General features: G+C 46.2%; 1 protein-coding gene across 2 annotated transcripts in view; it reads left to right on the top strand.

Moving 5' to 3' along the window:
- CSTPP1 (centriolar satellite-associated tubulin polyglutamylase complex regulator 1) overlaps nt 1–27,647 on the top strand; it is a 226,624-nt gene that overhangs the window by 187,201 nt on the left and 11,776 nt on the right. For both annotated transcript variants that reach the window (XM_058424549.1, XM_032166053.2), the window contains exon 4: nt 13,219–13,303. In XM_058424549.1, coding sequence (XP_058280532.1) covers nt 13,219–13,303 — 85 coding nt within the window. The remainder of the gene's footprint in view (nt 1–13,218; nt 13,304–27,647) is intronic.

Genomic DNA, 27,647 nt, shown 5'->3' with positions numbered 1-27,647 from the left:
TGGTCTCAAACTCCTGACCTCGTGATCTGCCCACCTCAGCCTCCCAAAGTGCTGGGGCATAAGCCACCGCACCTGGCCTTAATGGTCTTACTTTTTAAAAATCCTTTGATATCTTCTCATTGCTCATACTTTTGTTTATTTTCTTAATTTTAAAAATAGGTTATACATGAAAATGACAAAATTCAAAAGGGTATACAATCTTGTATACTTTAAAATATATTTTACTTAGTCTAATCAGCCTTGATCATTTATTTATATGTGAGGCATGACAGGAAGAAATTGAGGCATAGAGTTGGTATCCAATGGAAGGCCACCCATTGATGGAGAAACCACACCCCAGTGAGTAAAACCAGACTTTGTCTTTCAGAATTCTTGTGCATAAAAGAAGTTGGGTGGATTCATCCCGATGCCACTGGATATTTTTCATTTTTTTTTCTTTACTTTTTGTATGCCCGCCAGTCTCAGTGAAAGATAAGGATCAGGGTTCAGAAAGCCTAACTATTGTGCTGTTTCCCAGGATGGAGAGCACTATCATTTGGTTCACATTTTTATTAAAATCAGATGAGTGATTCACTCACATTACAGGCAAAGGATCCTTTACCAGGAAACCATACTTTGAAAAACAAAGCTGATGGCTTTAAGGAACAGTAACTACTAACATCAATTTCCTTTCCCATGAAGTCCCAAAAGAGTCAGACACTCTTCTCTCTCTAGCTGCCTCATTCTCTTCCCGATACATATCCATATAATTATAGATAGGGCACATTACATATACCCACAAAAAACAAAACAGCAGGAAAGACAAAGGTGGATTCATCTGAAGAGATGTGTGTGTTTATCTATATCCAGTCTTCTTTCTGGTTCTTGCTGTTTCTGTTCCTTACGTCTGTTTTTTTAGTTGATAGGTAGCCGTAAGTCCATTCATCATTGGTGGAAGCTAGTGGATTCTGACGAGAAAACAGGCTGTGGTCTTCATAAGCACGCCTACATGCTGGCCACCGCCCTCCCCTGCTCGCACACCCATCAAGAACCAGAGAACTTAGATTGTTGCTTTTTTATTTTTAGTCTCTCTTGGTTCCACTCACCCTCAGTGAGTAACCCCGTTAGCCACTGCTTCTGTTTATATTTATTTAGAAAAGAAGGAAAATGCATTTTAAGAAAATCAGATGCATAATCTGTTCCACTTCTTATTTATTCTGTGGCTGCTTTGGACAGTGGAAAGCTCAGAGGAAGTATAATAACTTTTATTAGTTTTTGTTTTCTGTGGCTTGCTCTCTTAAGTTCTCATCAGACAGCTTTGCTAACAACATAAAATTTCATCCTAATGATAAGCCTGATTTTAAATTGCAAAGAAAAAGGTACTGGGGCCAGGAGCAGTGGCTCATGCCTGTAATCCCAGCACTTTGGGAGGCCAAGGCTGGCAGATCACTTGAGGTCAAGAGTTCAAGACCAGCCCGGCCAAGATGGTGAAACCCCGTCTATACTAAAAATACGAAAATTAGCCAGGCACGGCGGCACGTGCCTGTAATCCCAGCTACATGGGAGGCTGAGGCACAGGAATTGCTTGAACCCGGGAGGCAGAGGTTGTAGTGAGCTGAGATTGTACCGCTGTACTCCATCCTGGGTGACAGAGCAAGACTCTGCCTCAAAAAAAAAAAAAAAAAAAAAAAGTGGGAAGTATTTTATATATATATATAAATTAAATATACTTTTCCTAATCTGTGTCTAGTCCTGTTAAAATTGCAGATACAGGCTTATAATGGCTTTAACTGTTTATTAATTTTGTTGTCTCTTCTCTATTTTCTTATAGGCATCAGTAGCAAGTCACTTAAAATAGAAAGGGCCTGTCAGTTTGAGGGGAAGCAAGTTACAAGCCAGATAGACTACATCTGACCCTGGAGCCACCCTAGGACAAAAGGTGATAGAGATGGAATAGCTAGTGGGAGATTTAAATGTTCACAGTAATAATCACTGGCCAGGTGCGGTAGCTCACACCTATAATCCCAATACTTTGGGAGGCCAAGGCAGAAGGATCATTTGAGGCCGGGAGTTCCAGAGCAGCCTGGGCAACATATCAAGACTCTGTCTCTAGAAAAAATAAAAATGAAAAAATTAGCCAGGCATGATGGTGCATGCCGGCAGTCTAACTACTTCCCGCCTAGGCTAAGGCAGGAAGAGCTCTTGAACCCAAGGAATTCCAGGCTGCAGCGAGCTATGATCATACCACTGCACTCCAGCCTGGGTAACAGAGCGAGACCCTGTCTCTAAATGGCCAGCACGGTGGCTTACGCCTGTAATCCCAGCACTTTGGGAGGCCGAGGCAGGTGGATTGCTTGAGCTCAGGAGTTTGAGACCAGCCTGAGCAATATGGTGAAACCTTGTCTCTACAAAATATACAAAAATTAGCCAGGCATGGTGGTGTGTGACTGTAGTCACAGCTATTTGGGGAGCTGAGATGGAGGGATTGCTTGAGCCCAGGAGGTGGAGGTTGCAGCGAGCCGACATGATGCCACCGCACTCCAGCCTGGGCGACAGAGCAAGATCCTATCTCAAAAAAAAAAAAAATAAACAAATAATAAAATTAAATAATAAAATAACAATAGCATTTGCAGCTAACATTTCCTGGGTTCTCACTGTGGGAATTCACTGTGCCAGGTGTTTTTCATCTATAGACGAAGGAAAAGCAGGTTGGGTTCCCAGAGACTTACAGCAAAAAGAAAAGGACATGATAGGGAGCCAGCCTGTGTTGTGTGGCAGAGAAAGGCCAGCCTTTGAATGAGAAGGCTTGATCTGATCCAGGAATTACTACTTATGTGGCAACTTTGTCCCTTGCTGAGCCTCATTTTCCATGTCTATAAAAATGGGAATTAATACCATTTTCTTTCCCCTGCCCCACAAAACTCTTATGGGGATCAAAAGTGATAATGCATATGAAAATGGTTTGCATAATTCTACAGTGTGCAAATATGAGCCATCAGCACTATTAAAAGTGAGGCAATAGAGGATTGGCAGTGCACTGACCGTCCGGGAAAGTGGCACACCTGGCCTTCAGGCAGGAACTCTGCTATTCATTCATCAGTAAAGAACAAAGGCATGACAAAATAATCATGAGATAAGAAATAAGATCGTTTCAGCCACCCACTGGCTGGAGCTGAAGGAGAACTTTGATAAATTGTGCCTTTTGTTACGCAGGTGCCATCCCACCTGTGTCTGTGTGCCTTAAATGAAGGAAAGTAATAAAAGTAATAACAAGAGCAGGTACTGTTGATTGGATGCTTATCTATGCCATGTACCAGCATCTTAATTTGCCATCTCTTCCTTTAAAAAAATGATTTTTTAATCCTCTCAAAAATTCATGATTAGCATTTCATTATTCATGCCATTATTACTATTATTCACTCTCATTTCCAATTGGCTTGCCCAATGTCACAAGGCTAGTTAGCAGAAGAACCAGGATTTGGACCCGGATCGGCTGATTCAGGAGCCTTGATTATTATTATTATTATTATTATTATTTTCAGATGGAGTCTTGCTGTGTCATGTTGCCCAGGCTGGAGTGCAGTGGTGTGATCTTGGCTCACTGCAACCTCCACCTCCCAGGTTCAAGCAGTTCTCCTGCTTCAGCCTCCTAAGTAGCTGGGATTACAGGCACACACCACCAGGCCAAGCTACTTTTTGTGTTTTTAGTATAGACGAGGTTTCACCATGTTGGCCAGGCTTGTCTCCAACTCCTGACCAAGTGATCTGCCTGCCTCTGGCTCCCAAAGTGCTGGGATTACAGGTGTGAGCCACCACGCCCAGCCTTAGCCTGAACTCTTAACCATTGCACTATGTAAGACCCACTTAGGTTTTAGGGCCTAACTGCCTAACTGCCCTTTGTAGAGCTCTAGAGTTTTAAGGTAGCACCTCAGGCTGTCTTTCCCCGACTTCTCGTCTGGGTGAGAGCTGTTGAAGAGAAAGTTGGCTAAAAAAGGCTTTGTTTTTATAAATATTAAATATGGAGCTTCCTTACAAGATTTTCATTTGTTATCTCTTTGAGACAGGGTCTCACTCAGTCACCCAGGCTGGGGTGCAGTGGTGCAATCATGGCTCACTGCAGCCTTAACCTCCTAGGTTCAGGCCATCCTCCCACCTCAGTCTCTCGAGTAGCTGGGACTACAGGCGTGTGCCACCATGCACAGCTAATTTTTTCATTTTTATTTTTTGTGGAGATGAGGTCTCACTATGTTGCCGAGGCTGGTCTTGAACTCCTGGGCTCAAGCGATTCTCCCGTCTTGGCCTCCCAAAGTGCTGGGATTACAAGCGTGAGCCATTGCACCACACCTAGATTTCTATTTTTTAAAATGTATATATATTAAAACATTTTTTTCAGGCCGGGAGCAGTGGCTCACAACATCCTTATTTTACAGGTGAGAAAACTGAGGCCTAGAAAAGTTGTGCCCAGATAGGTATAATCCTCGCCAAAGTCAGACCAAGTTCTTTTCTCTATCATGATGTTTCTCTGTAGTAGACTTTCCCCCCCCAAAACAACATAAAAACCTTCATTCTAGCTTTAAACACCCCCCAGAAATAAATTTAAAATTCTGCCTCTTTTTCAAAGGTTGAGTGAGGTGTATCACCATTGGGAGGGCGTGATGTTTTCTCTTGCCTTTAGTCACCATTAGGAGGGATTAAGGTTTATGCTCCAGTTTAGCTGTTGTGCCTGTTTAACCATTTCTGTTCAATTAAGAACAGGAATGGGTTGCGGGAGTTTGTAACAACACCTGCTTCTTGGAGGAGAATTACACCTTGGCCCTGAGGTGTCTGTTTCAAAGGGCCCACCCTGTCCTGTTTCCAAAGAAAAACGGGAAGTGGTAACACCTGGTAGAGCTGCATGAGCACGTGAGTGGTGGTGCAAATTCTAGGCTGGAGTCACTTCTTTGATGGGCTGCTGGAGCCTTTGGGAGCTTATGGTGCCAAGATCCTGCTCTACATTTTGGTGTCCAAAACTGCCTTCCATTTCCTCAATAATGGGTGAGAAACTGTGTCATGCCAGAGTAGCTAGCCCCGTCGCTATTAGAGAGGCTTTCTTTTCTCCTGGTACTGGTGCCTCCTTCCACAACACCATACAGCTGCCCACCCTGGCCATGTGCAGCCTGTGTTTCATGTCCTCACACTTTCTAAGACAGGACCTCCCCCAGAACAAAGCCTTGCCTTGGTCCTCCAATCCCTAATGGCCCCATCGTGACGAACAGACCCCCAAGGGTTGGACACAGTATAGGGGATTCTTATCAGACCAGGCCTGTGGTTTAAGCCACCAGTGGTGGCTCAGGATGGCCACGGTTAGCCTAAAAACCTGATCAGATTGCCATGGTATGTCCTACATGACCCTGGGAAGAATGTGGAGATCCTGGTTAGAAATGCCTGCATTTCTTTAAATCTTTACCTGCTGTATATAAACAGTTCCTGGAGAGTTGTTTTTGTTCATTTTAAACATTGCCATAAAATTGTTACTGTGTCTGATTTAATACTTTGCCTAGAACAAAGATACTGCCAAATAGAAATAGACTAAATACATTTCTAGCTTGGTGTCTGGCTTAGTCATAATAAAATATAAAACTAAAGGGGCAGCCGGGTGCGGTGGCTCACGCCTATAATCCCAGCACTTTGGGAGGCCGAGGCGGGCGGATCATGAGGTCAAGAGATGGAGACCATCCTGGCCAACGTGGTGAAACCCCATCTCTACTAAAAGTACAAAAATTAGCCGGGCATGGTGGCAGACACCTGTAGTCCCAGGTACTTGGGAGGCTGAGGTAGGAGACTCGCTTGAACCCGGGAGGCAGCGTTTGCAGTGAGCTGAGATAACGCCACTACACTCCAGCCTGGCGACAGAGCAAGACTCTGTCTCAAAAAAAAAAAAAAAAAAAACTAAAGGGGCTTTCTGCCCCCATTGGAACACACTGAAGATGCTCTGGGGAGTGATGAGCTGGCAAAGGGTGGTGTTCACAATGGCCCAAACACTTTACCCCACAGGTGTCATTTGAGGCCATTGCTTCTCATTCCTTTTGTAAGGTCATTTCCCATTCAGTCAACTAATTATCATTTCCCTCCATTTATAATATAAAACAACAGTGCTGCCAGAGGAGATAAAATTGAATAACACAGGCTTCTCTTCTTCTGGGGCTTTGCTTGACAGGAACATGGCCCTAGTAGGGTAGCAATCTTTCTGTGACTTGTGATACCAACTGCTACATGGGGAGTGAAGCTGTCAGATGTCTTGCCTCCTTCTTCCCTTCCCCCACACTGTCCCTCACTCCCTTCCCCGTCCTCACAGAGTAGCACTGAGAAGTATTTACTCAGCTGTGGCCTGGTAACAAAGCCTTGGTGCCCTAGGGATTGGAAGGGGTGGTGTGGTCATGCCCCGAACTATCCATGTCCTTCCGAGCATCTCTTGGCAGAGCAGCCTGGCTGAGGGTGAGTGTCATTTAGAGTGAGGCTTCACAACCCCTGCATAAAAGAACATAAAAACAATTGCAGCTGAAAATTGGAGAGTCCACACATGGGCTGTGGTATTCTCTGGCCTCTGTGGTAGTCCTATTGAGATCATGCAGCCAACAGACTAGAGGCTTGTAGCATTTCATTATCTTCAGCTCTTGTCCAGCACTGGCTCACTCAACCAACATACAGGCACTCACACAAATGAATTTAGACTGAGCCTCATTTCATCCCCCATAAATTTAGAGCTAAAAGTCTTTGACGTCAGGTTTTGGGGAAGGTTTTCTCTGAAGGAATGAATATATGGCCCCAGTTCCTTCCATCTGGCACTCCTCCATGGGTCTTCTTTAGTGACACCACTGTGATCCTGGCAAAGGTACCATTTCCCAGGAAGAGGAGAGGTATCCGACCTACAGCTATATTCCACCACAGTTCTGAGCAAATGTGGGCACGCGTGGTGGTCTGCAAGGAGGATGCAGAAATGACTAAGCTGCCCCCACAGTGCTTCAGAAGCAGGACTTGCCACAGCAAGAAGGCAGACCAGATGCCAAAAAGACATCCTCTTCGTACAAATGAGAATGAGTTAGCCCTTGAATATATTGGGGATCAATAATTTCTGACTAATTTTCTTAGCTGAAGTAAATTCATCTAACACTCTCTAGGATTAGAGTGGATATAACCAACAGAAGAATATTGTGAGTCAGGGCACTGCTTATCTTGAAAGCAGTAGTATTCATGCTAGAGTTGTAACAGCAATAAAGTGAATTTCTGTGAAGTGAACCCTAGGCTTCCTTTGGTTTTCATGGAAAAATCAGTGACACGGCCTGGCGCAGTAGCTCATGCCTGTAATCCCAGCACTTTGGGAGGCTGAGGCGGGTGGATCACCTGAGGTCAGGAGTTCGAGACCAGCCTGGCCAACATGGTGAAACCTCACCTCTACTAAAAATACAAAAATTAGCCTGGCATAGTGGTGCGTGTCTGTAATCCCAGCTACTCGGGAGGCTGAGGCAGGAGAATCACTTGAACCTGGGAGGCAGAGGTTGCCATGAGCCGAGATTGTGCCACTGCACTCCAGCCTGGGCGACAGAGTGAGACTCTGTTGGAAAAAAAAGGAAAATCGGTGATACATTCTTATGAAAAGAAATATTCAAGCTGATTGAACTGAGCACTTGGTGCAAAGGCCAACAAGCCCATGAAGTGTAGTACACTGGCCATGGTTTATCATGTTTACTGACAGTTACAGTACCTAGCACGTAGGGGATTTTCCTTTTTTCACACTTTACAACTCCTGGCTTTTCCTCGTACCCCTGTAAGTTTGCAGAAATGCCTCCTGTGCCTGGAGACCCCCTATCTTTGTGTTCACACAGTAACCAGAACTTTTTCCCTATGAATTTTTATTTGGGTCACTATGTGAGGCATGTCTTTATTTATTCATTCCTTCAACAGGTGTTTACTGCAATGCACCAGGTATTGTGCTAATTGCTTTAGCTAAGTTCAAAGATTCCTTAATTTCAGGACTTCAAGTTTTAATCAGTTAATAATTATCAAATAATGCTACCACTTATTGAGCACTTTGCTAACTTTTTCCAGAAAAGTGTATATATTACCTCTTTTGATCTTTTACAACAATTCCATTAGGTAGGTACTGTAGTTCTTACACTTTTAAGACAAGGAAACCAAGGTTCAGGGAAGTTGTACAGCTTGTCTAAGTCATGCTGGTGGCAAGTAGTGGAGCCAGGTTTTTGAAACCAGGTCACCTGATTGCAAAGTCAGAGTTCTGCACTAATACAACTGCACTGCCCAACTACCCTGTGCTGTTTAAAGTGGCCTGCCTAAAGGGTACCTGTATGTTTAACTTAGATAGAAAGTTTGTCTGTCACCTGGTGTGAATAATCCTAACATCAGAAGTCCTTCACAAACCAGCTGGATCCCACCTGCTAGGGTGGAACTTGCAGGACCTTCAGAGCCTGTGCTAGGCCTAGTTCTGAATCTCAGCCCTCTTCCTAGCTGTTTCCTTGAGAAAATGATTACACCTCACTGAGCCCTAGTTTCTTTATTTCTAAAATAATAATAGCAAGTACTAACAGATGGCCCTTATGATGGGTCAGACACTGTTCTAAGCACTTTACATTAACTCACAACAACCCTGCAATGTTCATACTGTCTTTTCATAGATGGGGAAACTGAGGCATGGAGAGCTTAAAAGTTAAGTAACTTGAAGTCAGTGGCAAAGCTAGGATTTGGACCCGAACAATCTAACTCCAAAGTCCATGCTATTAACCACAATGCTATTCTGTGCTGCCTCTGGAGCAGATAGGATCAAGGGTGTAAAACACCTCTGGTCTGGAGCCAGCCACACAATTGGTGAGACTAGTGCAAGGCTTAGAAGAAGAAAGTTTAGCAGTCTGACCACCCACAAAAGGAGACACACAAATTTGTGGAGAGTGCTCTGATTTTGATCTTACACCAAAGCCTTATTATGTCTTTGCCTTTGAACTTGCAGGACCTACTGGCTGACACTCTTCTAATTGTGGGGGGATTTCTAGAGAAGGTGCCTACTGATACACAATACTTACCTCCCCTGCACCTGCCAGGTAGAAGAGTGGCTGGCAGGTGGGTGCGGGTGAGAGACCACGGTGTGGCCACCAGCACAGTGGTCCCCCAGCCCATGTCCTCTGGCCTAACTGAGGCTGCTGTGCTGGAGCCTCAATCTTCCCTGTTGACAGTAATTAGAATTTTTCAGACTCGGTTTCTTACGTGGAAAATCTCAATTCACTTGAATTGTCTCCTTGATCCAGTTCATCTGGAGCTATTTAGTTCCTGCAGTTAGTTTGGAGGGAAAACAAGCTCTTAAGCCTCACACATTATAGCTGATAAGATCAAGGTGCTGACAATGTCAGCTGGGTAGGCTTTGGAGCCAGACTGCCTGGGTTTGAATTCCAGTTCTACCTCTTAAGTGTGCACAGTCTGAGTTTTTGTGTCTGTGAAATGAGGATAATAGTCGTGAAGATTAGTGAGGTGACATATGTAAACCCCTTAGAACAGTGCCTCCCCAAGACGAAGTGCTCAATAAATGTTAGCTGTGCTATTGTTAAGCCCCTCCTGCCATCGGCCTCCCTTCTCTCCCTCCCAGCCTGAGACCTCGCTCAGGGAAGACAGGTCCCCTTCCTCTCCCCTACCCCGGACCCTCCTCTCCTTGCTCACCAGCTTATTTCATCCCTCTAAACTTTCTCATCCTCATCTGTGAAGTGGGACTGGAAATAACGGAGTCTACTTCTTAAGGTAGTATGCTGTGAAGGCTAAGTAAGTTAATTGGTTTTAATTTTTTATTTATTTTTGGGGGGATGGAGTCTCACTCTGTCACCCAGGCTGGAGTGCAGTGGCATGACCTCAGCTCACTGCAACCTCTGCCTTCTAGGTTCAAGTGATTCTCCTGCCTCCCAAGTAGCTGGATTACCAGCACCTGCCACCATGCTTAGATAATTTTTGTATTTTTAGTAGAGATGGGTTTTTGCCACATTGGCCAGGCTGGTCTCGAACTCCTGACCTCAGGTGATAACCTGCCTCGGCCTCGCAAAGTGCTGGGATTACAGGCATGAGCCACTGCGCCCGGCCTAAGTGAGTTAATTCAAGAGCTGAGCACAGATCTCCATGACTACTCACTCTCTTTACAGTTATTGCTGGAGCACAAAGGGCTGCGAGAAGGGCCTTTGAGATCTTGGACAGTTCTAAGAGCCAAAGGGCCCAAAATAGACAGGAGCATTAGGGTGAACTGGTGCCCAAATGCAGGCCGCAGAAGCTAGGGGGACTGCTAGCTTGTTCATCATAATCGGGAGCCTGGAACAGAGCAGGTACATGGGAAGAGGAAGTGAGTGGCCACTGCAAGAGAGTGTTCAAAACGGATTTGGCTCAGGCAACCCAACAGAGAACTTTCAAGGCAGAAAACTTTTAGGTGTTTAAGTGTCCAAACTCAGCAACAGCCAGGCTCATGCCTGTAATCCCAGCACTTTGGGAGGCTGAGGCGGGAAGTTCAAGACTAGCCTGGGTGACGCACGAGACCCCATCTCTACAAAAAATGTTTGAGCGGGGGCGTGGTGGCATATGCTTGTAGTCCCAGCTACTTGGGAGGCTGAGGCGGGAGGATCACTTGAGCTCAGGAGTTCCAGACTGCAGTGAGCTATGCCACTGCGCTCCAGCCTGGGTAACAGAGTGAGGCCCCCATCTCAAAATTAATTAATTAATTAAAATTTAAAATAAAAAAACTCAGCACCAAGTACCTTCCTCCTCTCTTCTTCTCGCCTCCAGAATTTAAAAACAGAACCAAAACAAACTCTCATTGTTTGATGTTACTAAGTTCTAGACATTCTGCTGAGCACTTACATCATCTCTCTCACACTTGATTTTAACCCTGCAAAGCGTCAGTATCACTTGCATTTTACAGATGAGAAACTGAGACTTAGGGAGATTATTATTTGCCCAAGATTACATCCCTGGTAAATTGCAGAGCCAAAATTTGAATCCTAGCCTATGAAGCAGAAAGGGAGCAAGCTCCCATATGCCTATCAGTGTTCTGATTTTGCAACAAGTCTTACCACTCATAGTTCTCTCCATACCCACTGTACAACAGCTGAGGAGTGTCTCGAAGTAGCAGAAATCATCTCCCCTTGATATTAGCTGGTCACTACTTCAGTAGAATTAGAACTCCTCTCTCCACATCCCAACACAGAGTCTGCGTGGAAGAATAATAATAACTAATAGAACTACTCTCTCCACAATTAAAAGTTGTTTATTTGCTTGCATTTTCATTAATCTCTTTATCTGACTACTGTCCTCACTTAACATTTAGAAGAGTCAAGTTCCAGAAGTGGTGAGCAGAATGTATTCTGTTTTTCGTATTTTTAAGAGCTTTTGTTGTATTAGAGAAGCACGCGGTGATTTTTGTAAATCATTCTTCTGTCCTTGGAAGCAAGTATTTGAAGTACATGAGTTAGAATAATATCAAAAACCTGAAGAGGGCCTAGGGTCTAGAAACCAGGAAGCTAATGTTGATTCCTAGCATTGTCTTTCTTAATTAAGTAACTCCCTCTCTCTCTCTCATTTTTTCATTTTCCTTCATTCTGTTATCTTCCCAAGGATATTTTGTAGGTAATTTGGGGGATAAATGTAAGTGCCTATGAAACACTCTGACTCTCCTTAAGAATGCTATCAGATACATCCACCAAAGTTTAGCCTAGAAAAGCACTGATGATTCAAAGATAGAACTGTCCTTTATTTACTCCCTGCCCTGCCAGAAATCACTCTTCTCTTTTCTCTACATGGGGAGTTCCGGAGTGAGAATAAAGTGGGAACACATTAGATTCAGTGGCTTTTCTCCCTTCCCTTCGCCTTTTTCCTCACCCCAAGCCTGAGACCACGAGTGGCGATGACTCCCTCCCTTGAAGAACAAGACCTCCTGCCAGGCTGTGCCCGAGGTCAGGCGAGTGGGAAGGGGAGAGTGCCACAAAACCATCTTGATCCTTTGACCTATATTGACGCTGAGTCTGTTCCTTTGGTGTTTCTGACTTTGGCAGTGTGGTTAGTCAAACTCTCTGTCCCCACCTTGAATTAAGCTTTGATGAAAAAGTACTAGGAACCCAGGCCTTTCCCTGGAGATTTGGGGGTTTTTGTCTTGGAAAAGCATCAACCGAACTAACAGGGGCAGGAGATCTGGATTCCTGTGGCTTGGGCTAACTTAGGGCCAAAGAAACCAAGTGCCTATGATCATCATCTTCGTTCCCCAAATGTAGCCATGCCCTCTGGATTCCCTCCTCTCACTCATCCTCCTCCCAGTTAGGCAGGCTTCCGGGTGGATTGCTCTCACTTTAGCATTACCAGGCCCTTCCATACTCGAAATGCTTTGATATATGGTAATACTTACACATTCTTACTCCTTGGCTGATCTAAAATCTTTTGCCTTCAGTACATGCAGCAACAAACTAACTTAAGCATCAGTGTATTTCTTCTCCCTCAGGATCCTATAAATTTCTCTGAGATTCACCTCTCTGGGTTCTCTGCTGGACCACAGAGCCTCATCCTGGCTCACCTCTCCCAAAGCACAAAGCACTGCTTCTGTATATCAGGAATCATTTGGTTGCCTTGACTGTATATCTTGGACCTTTGTCTTGGCTTCCTATAATAGGATGACCAGATTTGTGTTCAGGCGTTCAAAAGAAGCCAGCCTGCTGCAGTACTGGATGACAGAGTAACGAAGTCTGTGGATTTCTATGCTATACTCTCCTCCCTACACAGCAAGACTGTTTGCCTTAGTACTGCTTCCAGATATTCTGTGGATGGTCTTTGGGCATGTGGTGGGAAATGTTACCATGCCAGAGAATTTCAGCACAGATTTAACTGGCTTTGAAATGACTTGTTCTTCCAGATTTTTATATACAAGGAAAACCAAACTAAAGGCTGATGAAGGTGCCTCTCTTGTTTGCTCTCTTCACCCGACCAATTTTCATACCAGTGAAGCTCCTTTGGTCAAAATGCTGTAACTGGATGCCTCCCACCCTGGAAAAGCTTTGTAGAAATACTGATCTTAAAGTCTCACACCTGGCGGTTAGAGACCAGCACACCCTTAACACTGACTTGCTTTTAAAAGAACAGCTCTACCAAGACCAGGTCTGAAACTCATGAAATGAACAAAAAGAGGGCAGTGACTTGAAATGCAGAGACCTAATGTGTTCCTGTCCCTTTCCACTCCAGATCTGCTGACCATGAAAGAATATCACTGTTTGCTGCAATTACTGTGTCCTGATTTCCCACTGGAGCTCACTCAGAAAGCAGCCAGGTACGTCTCCTGGACTCTTGAAACCAACTCAGCTCCCTGTGGGCCACTGCTTCCTAGAGAAACCTGAAGTGTATACAAGGGAAAAAAAGGAGCATTTAGGGAAGAAACTGGCAGTGGGAGAGGGGTCTATTTGGGATGTGCCCCAAAACATAATACATTCTGCATTTCCAAAGGGAAGCGAAATGATCCTTTGTGGTTTCTGTGGGGAGCCTCAGGGTCTGAAGATAGAGTTGGAGGGTGGTGAGATGAAGAGGCAGAAAAAGCCCAAACCCCTCCAATCCCCCCCCCCCACACACACCCTAGAGGATATTCTGAGAAAAGAGGGGCTGCATTTGTGTGTTTTCACGCTACTGTAAAGATACTACCCAAGACTGGGTAATTTATGAAGAAAAGAGGCTTAATTGACTCAGTTCCGCGTGGCCTTAGGAAACTTACAATCGTGGTGGAAGGCAAAGGGGAAGCAAGGACCTTTTTCACACGGTGACAGGAGAGAGAAGTACAGGCAGGGAAATGTCAGATGCGTATAAAACCATCAAATATCTTGAGAACTCACTCACTATCACAAGAACAGCATGGGGGAAACTGCCCATGTGATCCAATCACCTCCCACCAGGTCTCCCTCTCAATACCTGAGGATTACAACTCGGGTTGAGATTTAGGTGGGAACACAAAGCCTAACCATATTAGGGGCAAGGGTTGGCAGTGACCTGTGATGAAGAGTTGAGGTTGGGGACCGGAGGGGCATAAAGGTGATAAAGCCCCAGTTGAAGGAAAGGCACATTATATTATTTATGCCAGAAGAAGGTTTTCAAGATCAGTCCAGAACCAGGACTTGGCAGAAATAGTTAGAAGCCCCTAATTTCTGTTTTGGGTTTCACCATCATTCACAATTTTTAACCACATGAGGTAATTGGACTATGCCTCAGTTAACTTTTACTTACTTAACTCAAAACCTGAGCTAGGCCAGACACGGTGGCTCACGCCTGTAATCCCAGCACTTTGGGAGGCCAAGGCAGGCAGATCACCTGAAGCCAGGTATTCAAGACCAGCCTGGCCTACATGGTGAAACTCCATCTCTACTAAAAATACAAAAAATTAGCCAGGCATGGTTGCGCTTGCCTGTAGTCCCAGCTGTTTGGGAGGTGGAGGCAAGAGAATTCGCTTGAACCTGGGAGGCAGAGGTTGCAGGGAGCAGAGATCGCGCCATTGCACTCCAGCCTGGGCGACAGAGCAAGACTCCGTCTCAAAAAAAAAAAAAAAAAAACCTGAGCTAGGGTTGCAAATGGATATGTAGCAAAAATCATGTTTATTGAAGAATGCCTACCTTCCCTAAATGATATTGAATGCATTTACCTTCATTGTTCTATTTAAATTTGTTTACCTTAACTATCTCACCTAAGCCTTGTAAAAACTGTTACTTCCCTTTAAAATGATCCTTTGTGGTTTCTGTGGGGAGCCTCCGGCTCTGAAGACAGAGTTGGAGGGTGGTGAGAGTATTAGGCAAACAACAAAACACACACACAAATACATACCCACACTCCCACACACACCCCTAGAGGATATTCTGAGAAAAGAGGGGGCAAGGGTTGGCAGTGACTTGTGATGAAGAGGGTTGCAGTTGGAGACCAGAAGGGCGTGAAAGCAGCTGGGCGCGGTAGCTCATGCCCGTAATCCCAGCACTTTGGGAGGCTGAAGTGGATGGATCACCTGAGGTCAGGAGTTCGAGACCAACCTGACCAACATGGTGAAACCCCGTCTCTGCTAAAAATACAAAAATTAGCCTGGCGTGGTGGCAGGCACCTGTAATCCCAGCTACTTGGGACGCTGAGGCAGGAGAATCACTTGAACCTGGGAGGCAGAGGTTGCAGTGAGCCGATTGTGCTACTGCACTCCAGCCTGGGGGACAGAGTGAGACTGGACCTCAAAAAAAAAAAAAAGGGAGCGTGAAAGTGATGAGCCCCAGTTGAGGGAAGGTACGGTTACTGCTCACTTCACTGAAGTAGGAGCCGAGGCTCAGACGGGTGACAATGTTGTGCAAATATACTGATAGCTTGTAAGCAGCAGTGGTGGGACTGGAACCGCAGTCAGCCTGAATCCAGAGATGGGGGATCGGGAGCACAAGGAGTCTCCTCATGCTCCCACCTCCCTGTGTCATGGCGTCATTTCTGCTTTGTGGTTTGACCCACTGAAAACAAAGCTGCATTGGCTGCACTGCACCAAGAATCACCTCACTCCTTTTGAAACGTGCCAACCAGCTCCTCTGTTGACTTGGAAGATGGGAACTCCATTGCTCCCAGTGACAGACACCAGCCTCACGGTGGAGCACGGTGTTTTGCAGCTAACAGCTCATGACCTACTTTTGCTGGTCATGTGCAAAACCTGTTTAGTGATCACACACGCAAAATTTTGTAGGTTTTTTTCTCCCTCATTATTCAGTGGATAATTTTCTTTCCTGATGGCAACTGGCCACTGGTAAAAGCCGCAGTTCAGGTTTTATCATTTTAATTTATCTGCTATCCAATGGAGATTTGGATATTTTTTTTCTTCACTGAAAAAAAAAAGTATAGGAGATTATCTCTTGTAATTTAAAAGCAGCCAAATGGAGTTACCTTTAAATTTCCATGATCGTTCCCCTTTGGGCAGAAATCATTTTATTAAAAAAAATTTTTTTTGTTTGTTTGTTTTCTTTGAGACAGAATCTCACTCTGTCGCCCAGGCTGGAATGCAGTGATGCAATCTCGGCGGACTGCAGCCTTCACCCCACCTATCCCTGGGTTCAAGTGATTCTCCCGCCTCAGCCTCCTGAGTAGCTGGGATTATAGGTGTGCACACCATGCCTGGCTAATTTTTTTTTTTTTTTTTTGTATTTTTAGTAGAGACAGGGTTTCACCATGTTGCCCAGGCTGGTCTCAAACTCCTGACCTCAAAAGATCTGCCCACCTAGGCCTTCTAAAGTGCTGGGATTACAGGTGTGAGCCACCACAGCCAGCCTGGGCCCAGATTGTTTTAAGGAATATTCAGCCCCAAAATCTGGGGAGATAAACTCAGCATCCTTAAAGACTGAACTTAAGGCCGGGCACGGTGGCTGACGCTTGTAATCCCAGCACTTTGGGAGGCCAAGGCGGGCGGATCACGAGGTGAGGAGATCGAGACCATCCTGGCTATCATGGCGAAACCCCATCTCTACTAAAAATACAAAAAGATCAGCCGGGCGTGTTGGTGGGCGCCTGTAGTACCAGCTACTCAGGAGGCTGAGGCAGGAGAATGGTGTGAACCCACAACAACTATATCCTATATTCATTTGTTCATTTGTTTATTCATCAAATATTTCTTTTTAACAGCTTTTTGGGATACAATTCACATACCATACACTTCACTCATTTAAAGTATAAAATTCAGTGGCTTTTAATATATTTCCAGGGTTGTGCATCCATTACCACAGTCCATTTTGGAATGTTTTCATTACCCTAAAAAGAAATCCTACACCCCTTAGCCACTACTCTTCAGTCCCCACTCCACTGTTTTCCCCAACCCCAGGCAACCCCTAATCTACTTTCTGTCTCTATAGATTTATCCACTGGGCATTTCAAATAAGTAGAATTGAGGCCAGGCACAGTGGCTCACGCCTGTAATCCCAGCACTTGGGGAGGCCAAGTGGGGGGGATTGCTCAACATGGTGAAACCCCATCTCTACCAAAAATACAAAAACTTAGCCAGGCGTGGTGGTGTGCATCTGTGGTCCCAATTACTTGGGAGGCTGAGGTGGGAGAATTGCTTGAGCCTGGGGGGGCAGAGGTTGTAGTAAGCTGAGATTGTGCCACTGCACTCCAGCCTGGGCAACAGAGTGAGACTCTGTCTTTAAAAAAAAAAAAAATCAAATAAGTAGAATTGTATATGTGGTCTTGGCCAGGCATAGTGGCTCACGCCTGTAATCCCAGCAGTTTGCGAGGCCAAGGTGGGTGGATCACGAGGTCAAGAGATCGAGACCATCGTGGCCAACGTGGTGAAATCCCATCTCTACTAAAAACACAAAAATTAGCTGGGCGTGATGGCGCACGCCAGTAGTCCCAGCTGCTTGGGAGCCTGAGGCAGGAAAATCACTTGAACCCGGGAGGCGGAGGTTGCAGTGAGCCCAGATCGTGCCACTGCACTCCAGGCTGGTGACAGAGTGAGACTCCGTCTCAAAAAAAAAAAAAAAAGTGTTTTTTTGTGACTAGTTTCATGTTTTAGGTTGGTGTAAAAGTAATTGTGGTTTTGCCATTATTTTCAATGGCAAAGACTGCAATTACTTTTGCACCAACCTAATAGCACAGTGTTGTCATGGTCCACCCGTCTCGCTGTATGTGTCAGTGCTTCATTTCGCCAGATGTTTCTTGAGTGCTGATTTTGTGCCGGGAGTTATTCTGCAAATGAGGATACAGTCATGAATAAGATGTAGTTCCTGCCCCTCAAAGAACTTGATTTAGAAGGGGACTGCTTAGGTACTGGTCACTGGCTGCCACCACTCTGTGATGTATGACCTTGGTTTTGATCAATCACTCCAGAATACTGACCTCTTTTCCCTTTCCCGTGATGTGAGGGAGCTTATGAGAGTGAGCCTTCGATATGCATCTTAGCCCTCCCGCAGCCACAGCTTTGCATTTGCCCCGGCTGTCTCCTCAGACCCTTCCAAACAATCTGATACATGAAAGCACCACAAGATTTGAGTGTAGGTGGTAGAATCCTGTAAGAACCAAAAATTCTCGATACCAAGGTAGAATTGTACAGTTATTGATTCCAAGGGGCTTCTGGAATGGTATTCCTCTATTTGCGGCTGGAAACTTACCCACTCCTCACCGAGAGGCCTGCTGTTTGACAGAAACCCCAGACCTTTCTATTTGAGCAGGAGGAAGCATCGTAGCCAGTCCATATCAATAGCAGTCTGAGGGAATTATGGGAATGGCAGTAACAACAGAAGGGCCAAGGGTAACCCACACAGCACTGGCTGCAGTTAGAGATGAATTCAGAATTAAGATAAATTTGTTTTCTCAGCATCAAGCTTCTGTGTCAACCTTATCTCCTCCCAATGCCATGCTTTCCCCACTGTACTGCAGCTGGTGCATATGTAGAAATATTGTATGTACCCCAGAAAGCATCCCCTGATTTTGTAAACTATTCTCATTTTGTCCTGAAGGTCAGGGTCCCAGCTTCCCCACACACACACCTATGCATCTGATCAGAACTGCAAATGGAGGTGGTAGAGACTTCAAGGCAGTTACTATTCCTAGAAGAGGAACTACCCTCTCCCATCTCACTGCCAGGCTTACTTTATTCAGGACACTGAAGTCTGGGGACGGGCTGCAGAAGCAGGCTCCAGTCTGTGATGATGTGTGCGTAAAAGAATGTAATCCACAGGCAGCTGGAAGCCGGAGCCTGTTCAGGGGCATGGTGTCTCCACATGCGCCTGCCTTATGTGCTGCAAGCATCATGACCAGGCCCTGGGGCAGCAGGTGTGAGCTGGAAAAACAGGAAAAGAAAAAGCAAACAGACTCCATGACAGCAGCCAAGCCAGAGATCCCCTCCACCTCACATATTCCTGCAGCAACTGGAGTAGTTCTTTTATCCCCAAATGATCACCATAGCATCTCCCGCTCCCCATCCTCCATGGACTGGAAGCTTTCTGGATGGTTAAGAGCATGCAGTTGGAACCAGACTTCTTGAGTTCAAATCCTGGTTCTACAACATATTAGCTGTGCCCTTGAGAAAGGTATTTAATTTCTTTGAGCCTGTTTCCTCATTTGTAAAATGGGAATAATAATAGTTGTAATGATTGAAGAAGTATATGATGTGCTTAAAACGGTGGCTGGCACAGTGTAAACTTGTCATAATCATTAGAAGTTGTAATATTAACCTTGACCTAGAAGAACACAGGCCCCATGGCATTAGAAAGATCTAGTGTACATCCCACCTGTGCCCCATTAACTGGATGACCTTGAGGATATCCCTTAACTTCTCTGAGCCCTGTTTTTATATCTGTAAAATGGGGATGACAATAATAATAGTAACTAACTCATAGGGTGTTTGTAAGATTTCAGTAACACCAACAAAACCGTGAACATTGCTTACCACATTGTAGACATTAAATAAGTAATAATTTTTTTTTTTTTTAAGATAAAGTCTTGCACTGTTGCCCAGGCTGGAGTGCAGTGGCATGATCTTAGCTCGCTGCAACCTCCGCCTCCCGGGTTCAAGTGATTCTTGTGGCTCAGCCTCCCAAGTAGCTAGGATTATAGATGCCCGCTTCCACACCTGGCTAATTTTTTGTATTTGTAGTAGAGACAGGGTTTCACCATGTTGGCCAGGCTGGTCTCGAACTCCTGACCTCAAGCGATCCGCCTACCTCAGCCTCCCGAAATACTGGGATTACAGGCATGAGCCACCACGCCTGGCCAGTAGTAATTTCTTGCTGTTACAATTATGTTGGTATTATTAATAGTACCAGATTTTTTAAAAATGATATGTTCCTGGGTTTCCAAAGGCAATGCTTCCTGGCCTTTTTGCCTTCACAGCAATCAGAAAATAATATATAACAAAAATCTCCAGTAAAGACAAGACTTCTTGTGATTGGCCTGCAGGCTCTGGCCTCTTCCCAGCTGGGCCAAGGGGACCATCACACCTGTAAGTCATTTGAGGCCCAAGTGACAAAGGGTTGGGAAGCTCTGCTCCAAGGGTGAAGATTTAAAGCCCTGGTTCTCAAACTTGAGCATGCCTCAGAGTCACCTGCAGGGCTTGTTAAACCACACATGGCCGGACCACATCCCCAGAGTTCAGTAGGTTTAGGGCGGGGCTCAATAATTTATATTTCTAAAAAATTCCCAGGTGATACTGATGGTCTAGGAAACACACGTTGAGAACCGCTGATTTAAAGTATTGCCTGCCTTTTTTTTTTTTTTTGAGATGGAGTCTTGCTCTGTCATCAGGCTGGAGTGCAGTGGCGTGATCTGAGCTCACTGAGACCTCCGCCTCCCAGGTTCAAGCGATTCTCTCGCCTCAGCCTCCCAAGTAGCTAGGACTACAGGCACGCACCACCACGCCTGGCTAATTTTTGTATTTTTAGTAGAGACTGGGTTTCACACTGTTGGCCAGGATGGTCCCAATCTCTTGACCTTATGATCTGCCTGCTTCAGCCTCCCAAAATGCTGGGATTACAGGCGTGGGCCACCGCACCCGGCTGTATTGCCTGCATTCTTATTCTGGGTGGGCATGGTGGCACACGCCTGTAATCCCAGCACTTTGGGAGGCTGAGGCAGGCGGATCACTTGAGGTCAGGAGTTCAAGACCAGCCTGGCCAACATGGTGAAACCCCGTCTCAACTAAAAAGAAACCCTATCTCTACTAAATACAAAAATTAGCCGGGTGGGGTGGCACACGCCTATAATCCCAGCTACTCAGGAGGCTGAAGCAGGAGAACTGCTTGAACCCAGGAGGCAGAGGCTGCAGTGAGCTGAGATCACACCATTGCACTCCAGCCTGGGTGACATAGCAAGACTCTGTCCCCCCCAAAAAAATTATTTTAAAAATTTTATTATTTTTTGAAATGAGGTCTTGCTCTGTCACCCAGGCTGGAGCACACTGGTGGATTCATAGCTCGCTACAGCCTCAGACTCCTGGGCTCAAGTGATTTTTCCCACCTCAGCCTCCTGAGTAGCTAGGACCATAGGCACATTCTACAAAGCCCAGCTAATTTTTTATTTTGTAGAGATGGGGGCAGTGATCTTGCTGTGTTGCTTAGGCTGGTCTCGAACTCCTGGCCTCAGGTATTCCTCCCGCCTCAGCTTTCCATAAATTATTTTATTTTATTTTATTTTAAGATGGGGTCTTGCTGTGTTGTTGGGGCTGGACTCATACTCCCGAGCTCAGGCAATTTTCCTGCCTCAGCCTCCCAAGTAGCTGGGGCTACAGGTGCACACCACCACACCCAGCTAAGAACTTTTTAATAAAGAATTCCTACAAATTGGCCGGGCACAGTGGCTCATGCCTGTAATCCCAGCACTTTGGGAGGCCAAGGTGGGTGGATCACCTGAAGTCAGGAGTTTGAGACCAGCCTGGTCAACATAGTGAAACCTCCTCTCTACTAAAAATACAAAAAAATTAGCCAGGCATGGTGGCTGGTGCCTGTAATTCCAGCTACTTGGGAGGCTGAGGCAGGAGAATCACTTGAACCTGGGAGGTGGAGATTGCAGTGAGCCGAAACCGTGCCATTGCACTCCAGCCTGGGCAACAAGAATGAAACCCTGTCTCAAAAAAAAAAAAAAAAAAAAAAAAGAATTCCTACAAATCAATAAGAAAAAGATTAAGGATCTCAGTAGAAAAATAGTCCAAAGATATAAACAGGCAAGGCACAGAAGAACATTAGTAATAAACCTTTGGGCATATTTTCATGCCCACACTCACTAGTAATCAGGAAACTCCCAATTAAATTGAGATACCACTTCATACCTATCAAATTGGCAAAAATTTTAAAGTCTCATAATACAAATATTGGTGAGGATGTGAAACAGTGGGAACTCTCATGAACTGTGTGTGGGAGTGTAAATTGTTACAATTACTTTTGGACAATTTAGGCAAATTTTAAAAGCTCAAGAGCTACTCCTGGGAATAAGGAAACATGCAGTATTGTTTGTAATGGCCGCCATTGGAACAATCTGCATGTCCCTCTGCCGAAGGAAAGAATAAAGTGTGGCATATTCATACCATAGTTGTGGAATTCTTTCCAGCAGCTAAAATGAATAGCTATATATGCATCGATCCTGATGAATCTCAAAATATCAAAGTTACAGAATGACACAGAGTTTGAGAAAAAGCAAAACAAAGCTATATAATGTTTTAAGAACACAGACATTTGCATGAGTTAATTATAGTATAAAGACATGCAGAGGAATGCTAGACCCCCAAGTTTTAGTAAATCATGGTGATCCCCCCAGGAAGAAAGGTAGAAGATAGGATGAGGGAGGGGTGCACAGGTGGCTGAAATGGTATCTGTAATGCTGCATTTTACAAAGGTTTTAAAAACTGAAGCAAGGATAGTAAGACGTTATGGTCTGATAAAATTGGCTAGTGGGGACACAGGTGTTTGTTACATTATTCTCTGTAGTTGTCTGAGGTTCTAAACATTTCCTTTAAATAAATGATGGGGGGATTAGGTAGAGAGCAATGAGAGCAAAAAGCATTTCAGGGCAAGTAAGCGGCATGGAAAAGAAGCGAGGCTCTCACCAATGATGGCCTGGAGGAACCAAGAGAAGCCAGTAGGTCTGGAGTTTGAGGCATTTGAGGGCAGAGGGAGGGAAAGTGGGGCTTTACAGGCCATACATTGGGTTTGGGTCGTTATTCTAAGGTCTGTGGACCAGTTCACCCTTAGCTCTCAGGCTTCTTGGGAAGTTCCAGAGTAATGAGGCCTTCAGGCTGTCTGCAGGGAAGCAGCAGCACCTGGGCCAAAGCTTCCAGTCCTTCTGGGGGCAGCTGCTCTAACAAACACTCAGGCTGGGAGAAGGGAAAGGGGCAGCAGGAAGGCTTCATTACCACGAGACAGCACAGAGTCCACTCTTTCTTACCAGAAGTGGCTGCAGGTGGTCTCAGAACTGTGACTAGCGTCAGAGAGGCCTGTATTTGAATTATAGCTTTTTCGCTCCTAGTTTGTAACCTGTGTCAGGTTTCTTAATTCCTCTGAATGTCTGCGTTCTCCATAAAGATACTCACTGAACTGACCTCATAGGATTAATACGAGCAGAAAATGAACTTATGAGTGTGTAGTGCTGACAGAATAAGCCCTTAGTGAATATTCACTATTATCATCATCATCATATTGTTTCCCACACCCTCTGGATCAAGCGTCTTAGGCATTTCAGGGCAAGTAGGGTTTGGGGTACCCTGGAGGTGCAGGCTGGAGCCAGGGCAGAGCAATGACCTGGACACCCCATGCCACTTCAAGGGCCTAGGCTAGAGGCAGCTTGTGCAGCACGAGTGTGCCTCCAACACGGTCCAGAAGGGGAGCAACCCTCAGGAAATGGCCCAGGACACCTTCGTAGCAGCCTTTTTCCTCCCACCTGGGGGAGGTAAGCAGACATCAGGTCATCGCTGCTTCTCTCATGGCCCTGACATTCAAACAAAAACCCTAGAGGTGCACTGTGAGCCCAAACAGACATGGGGACACCCTTCAGCCACCCCATGACTGACACCTTGACCTGGGGACACCCTTCAGCCACCCCATGACTGACGACTTGGGGACACCCTTCAGCCACCCCATGACTGACACCTTGACTTGGGGACACCCTTCAGCCACCACATGACTGACACTAGTCATGTGACCTCCTCAAAGAAGTCCAGTCATGGAAAGTGGCTCTTCTTTCTGGCTGTGGCTGAGGGCTGGCTTCCCCCAAAAGTAAACTGGAAACTAGATCGCTGGCTTCCGCCGGAGACCTCTGCCTGGTGGATGCTGGCAGCACGCACTTCCTCTGGGCCCTATTTTTATTTGCTCTTTTGGGCTCTCCCAGCACTTCAAGCCAGATAGAATATACGTACTGATTATAGCCGGCGCTCATTCTGAGCACCTGTTAGACACTAGCATATATAACATCATCATGCTGACTCTCCACCAGAATCCTGGAAAACAGGGACTATGATTACATCTTCTTCACAGATGAGGAAACTGAGGCTCAGAGGGAAACTGTCACTTGGCCAGTGAGTGGTGGAACTGGGACTTAATCCTGGGGTCAACTAATCCAGAACTTCAGGAAAACGGGTGCAGCCCATGCCACTAGACCAGGGAAACTGACCCTAATTAGGGGTGAATAGGAAGTTGGCAAGTCAGTAGGTTCAGGCTGGAAGCTGTTGCTTCCTTGGCACCCTTAGAACTCCCAGCCAGACTGCCTATCCCAGCTGCTGGAAGTCAGCAGGGGAGGGAGAAAGTGGCCAGTCTCAGACCAGCCACGTGCTCTTTCTCCACTCCAGTTGCCTGTCCTAGCCTCCACCCCACACGTGCTTCTGCTCAGCACAGCCTGAACCAAAGTGCCTCTACTTCTCCCCCAGAGTCCCTCTCTCTAGCCCCGAGGCATGGCCCGCAAGGGTCCCTCCATGATCCAATAGATTTGTGCAGACTCTCACTGGCAGCAGCTCCCTGTTGGCTCCACTTCAAAGCAGGGGCGGCCGGGCACCTCCAGGTGTCAGAAGCAGCTGGCACGTTAGCAGAAGGCCTCTGGCAGGAAGGGGTGTTGAGCCAACTGCCAGCAACTGGAAAACAGCACATGAGGATGACCTCGTCTCCAAGAAGATTCTTTCCCGAGCCGTCTAGGAGTGGCAATGAGCTTGAGTTCAGAAGGAAGGAGCTGTCTGTGGGGATAGAAGGGTTGCAGGCAAAGGCAAAGAGGCAAAGACAGACCAGGAGCTTCCTGCTTGCCTTTCCCCACAGTTTTGCTGATTCCAAAGCAAGATGCAGATGCCCACAGCTAGAAAGATCCCATAGGCGGGTTAAAGACACAGATGCCTAGAACTTTCATGGTCTCAGCATTCATTTGGAGATGGACAGCACAGCATATGGTGTGATTAAAAGCAACTTTCAGTAAGTCTTCTGCAGCCATAGACCTCTGAACATCAAACTGTCCCCCCACTAGATTTAGCACTAACAGGAGGAGCTGTTAGTTCTGTCCACACTTGGGACAACACTGTCAGAGCTGGAAGAAGCCCTTTGGGAAGTATGAGCCTTCAAACTTTTGCTTGAACATTTCTGGCAATACACATCTCATTCCTTTACAAATCAGCCACGATCCTAGAACTAAGCAGCTTGAAAACGTCTCTAGAGCCAAACTCTAGGTCCCCGTGGCATCTCCCCAAGAGGCAGTCCTTTCAGAGTTGGGTCTCAGCCTTCACTTCCTCCCTAGTCTTCGCTTCTAAGCAAAAGATCTAAATGCAGTCATTTATCCAGTATCCTGGTTTTTAGACTGTCCATCAGCCTGACCCCTTCTCCAGGACTCTAGTTTACTCCCCTTAAACAGACTGTCCAGCCTGAAAGTGGTAGTATTTGAATGACAGCTCTTTGCTCCTAGCTTGTAACCTTCGCCGAGTTTCTTAATCCCTCTGAATGTCTGCATTCTCCATAAAGATTCTAAGTATCTTTATGAGAGGGATTAAGAAACTACTCCAGGTGTCACCTGGCCAGAGGAAAAGGGGACCATGGCTTCTCTCACTCATTTGTTCATGCATTTCTTCATTCAACAGACATTGACTGAGCGCCTACTATGTGCCAGACACCATACCAGAGTCAAGCCACAAGCAGGGAGACAGAGGTGTCACTTGGTAGATCTTATGTTCCCAGGACAATGACAACAGTGTGAGGAGGTTGCCGAGAACTGCAGAAGCCAGTAGCAGGGGGGCCTATTCTGGGCTGAGTTAGAAAAGGTGCTTTCCTCTTTCATCTTCCCCGAGGTGCTGTGGAGGCTTCAGCCTGAAAAATACGGAGATATCCGGTAGGTGAGGAGGAGGCATGGAGGGCAGGGAGCATCATGGCTAGAAGGGACAGGGGGCATTACGGCTGGAGGGACAGGCTTGTCTGCAGGGCGTGAGTAAGGACAGCTTCGGAGAAGACGGAAGGACTGGTGTGGCCAGAATGCAGTGGGGGAGTCGAGGGAAGCAGGGGGCAGATGGAGTGGGCTCACAGGCCAGATCCAAATGGGGGAACATGTCCTAAGGGCGATGGGAAGACCGTGAAGGTTTTTTTTTTTTTTTTTTTTGACATGGAGTCTCGCTCTGTCACCCAGGCTGGAGTGCAGTGGCGCAAGCTTGGCTCACTGACTTGGCCACCTCCCAGGTTCAAGCGATTCTCCAGCCTCAGCCTCTCGAGTAGCTGGGATTACAGGCGTGAGCCACTGTGCCTGGCCTCTGTGAAGGGTTTCCAACACAATGGCAAAATGGTCACATTCACATTTTAGGAAAATCTTTCTGACCACAGGATGGATACTCAATTAGAAGAAGGCTCACGCCTGTAATCCCAACACTTTGGGAGGCCTAGGTGGGCAGATCATGAGGTCAAGAGATCAAGACCATCCTGGCCAACATGGTGAAACCCCATCTCTACTAAAATACAAAAATAAGCTGGACATGCTGGTGCACGCCTGTAGTCCCAGCCACTCGGGAGGCTGAGGCAGGAGAATCGCTTGAACCTAGGGGGCGGTTGTTGCAGTGAGCCTAGATCAAGCCACTGCACTTCAGCCTGGCAACAGTGAGACTCTGTCTCAAAAAAAAAAAAAAAAAGCAAGAGGAGTAGTTGCAGGGAAACTGGGTAGGAGGTCATGCCATCATCAAGAAAAGACAGGTGAAGGCTGGGGCTAGGATGGTGGCTGTGGACCTGGACGGAAGTAGATGGATTCAAGAGAAATTTCAGCAATAGCATTGATAGGACTTGGTGACTGGTTGATTGGCTTGGGGCGGAGGGTGGCGGGGGGGGGGGACGTTTCCAGGATGTGTAGTATGCCCCACGTTTCTGGTTGAGGAGAGTCATAGCCGGTGTTGCTGTTAACACAAGCTCAGATCCATTTGGCTTTTTAAAAGGTAGCCAGTCTTACTGCTTGCAGTCGAAAAAAAAACTCTCAGTCCTTTATACATGTGCTGCTGGGATCCAGCCACGTGTCCCTCAGAAGGAAAGCCCTCGCCTCTGTCTGCGCCCCCTTCACTCGCCCCCTACTCCCTCCTGCTCGGCATATGTTTCAGCTCCCCAGTCTCTGAGTCTCAGACTCTTCACCTGTAGAATGGAAATAACAATAAGACCCACCCGTAGGACTGTTGTAGAATAAAATTTAGTTAATGTAGTCAAATGCCTTAATAGCCTGCCATGAGGTAGGGTACTCAGGAAAGATACCTGCCTCTACAGGTGAATCACTTGAGGTCAAGAGTTCAAGACCAACTTGGCCAACATGGTGAAACCCCGTCTCTACTAAAAATACAAAAATTAGCCAGGCATGGTGACAGGCACCTGTAATCCCAGCTGCTAGGGAGGCTGAGGCAGGAGAATCACCTGAACCCAGGAGGCGGAGGTTGCAGTGAGCCGATCTGCACCACTGCACTCCAGCCTAGGCAACAGAGCAAGACTCAAAAAAAAAAAAAAAATCTGCCTCTATTGTTACCCGTATTACAGGGCACCTGCAGGGCTGCCCTGCTCTGACAGACACTCCTACCCTCCCACGGTGTGTTCCCCCTCTTCTGCAACGGCCCATCTCCAAAGGGACTGCTGATGTTTGAGGTCAAGATGGCCCCTAGCAGAAAGCTGCAGACCACTTCTGAGGCTGGAAGGGTGTGCCCTGTTTACAGCTTCTAGTCC

This window comes from Hylobates moloch, unplaced genomic scaffold, assembly GCF_009828535.3.
Source record: "Hylobates moloch isolate HMO894 unplaced genomic scaffold, HMol_V3 SCAFFOLD_11, whole genome shotgun sequence".
Classification (NCBI taxonomy): Eukaryota; Metazoa; Chordata; class Mammalia; order Primates; family Hylobatidae; genus Hylobates; species Hylobates moloch.
This window is presented reverse-complemented; position numbering and strand designations above follow the sequence as displayed.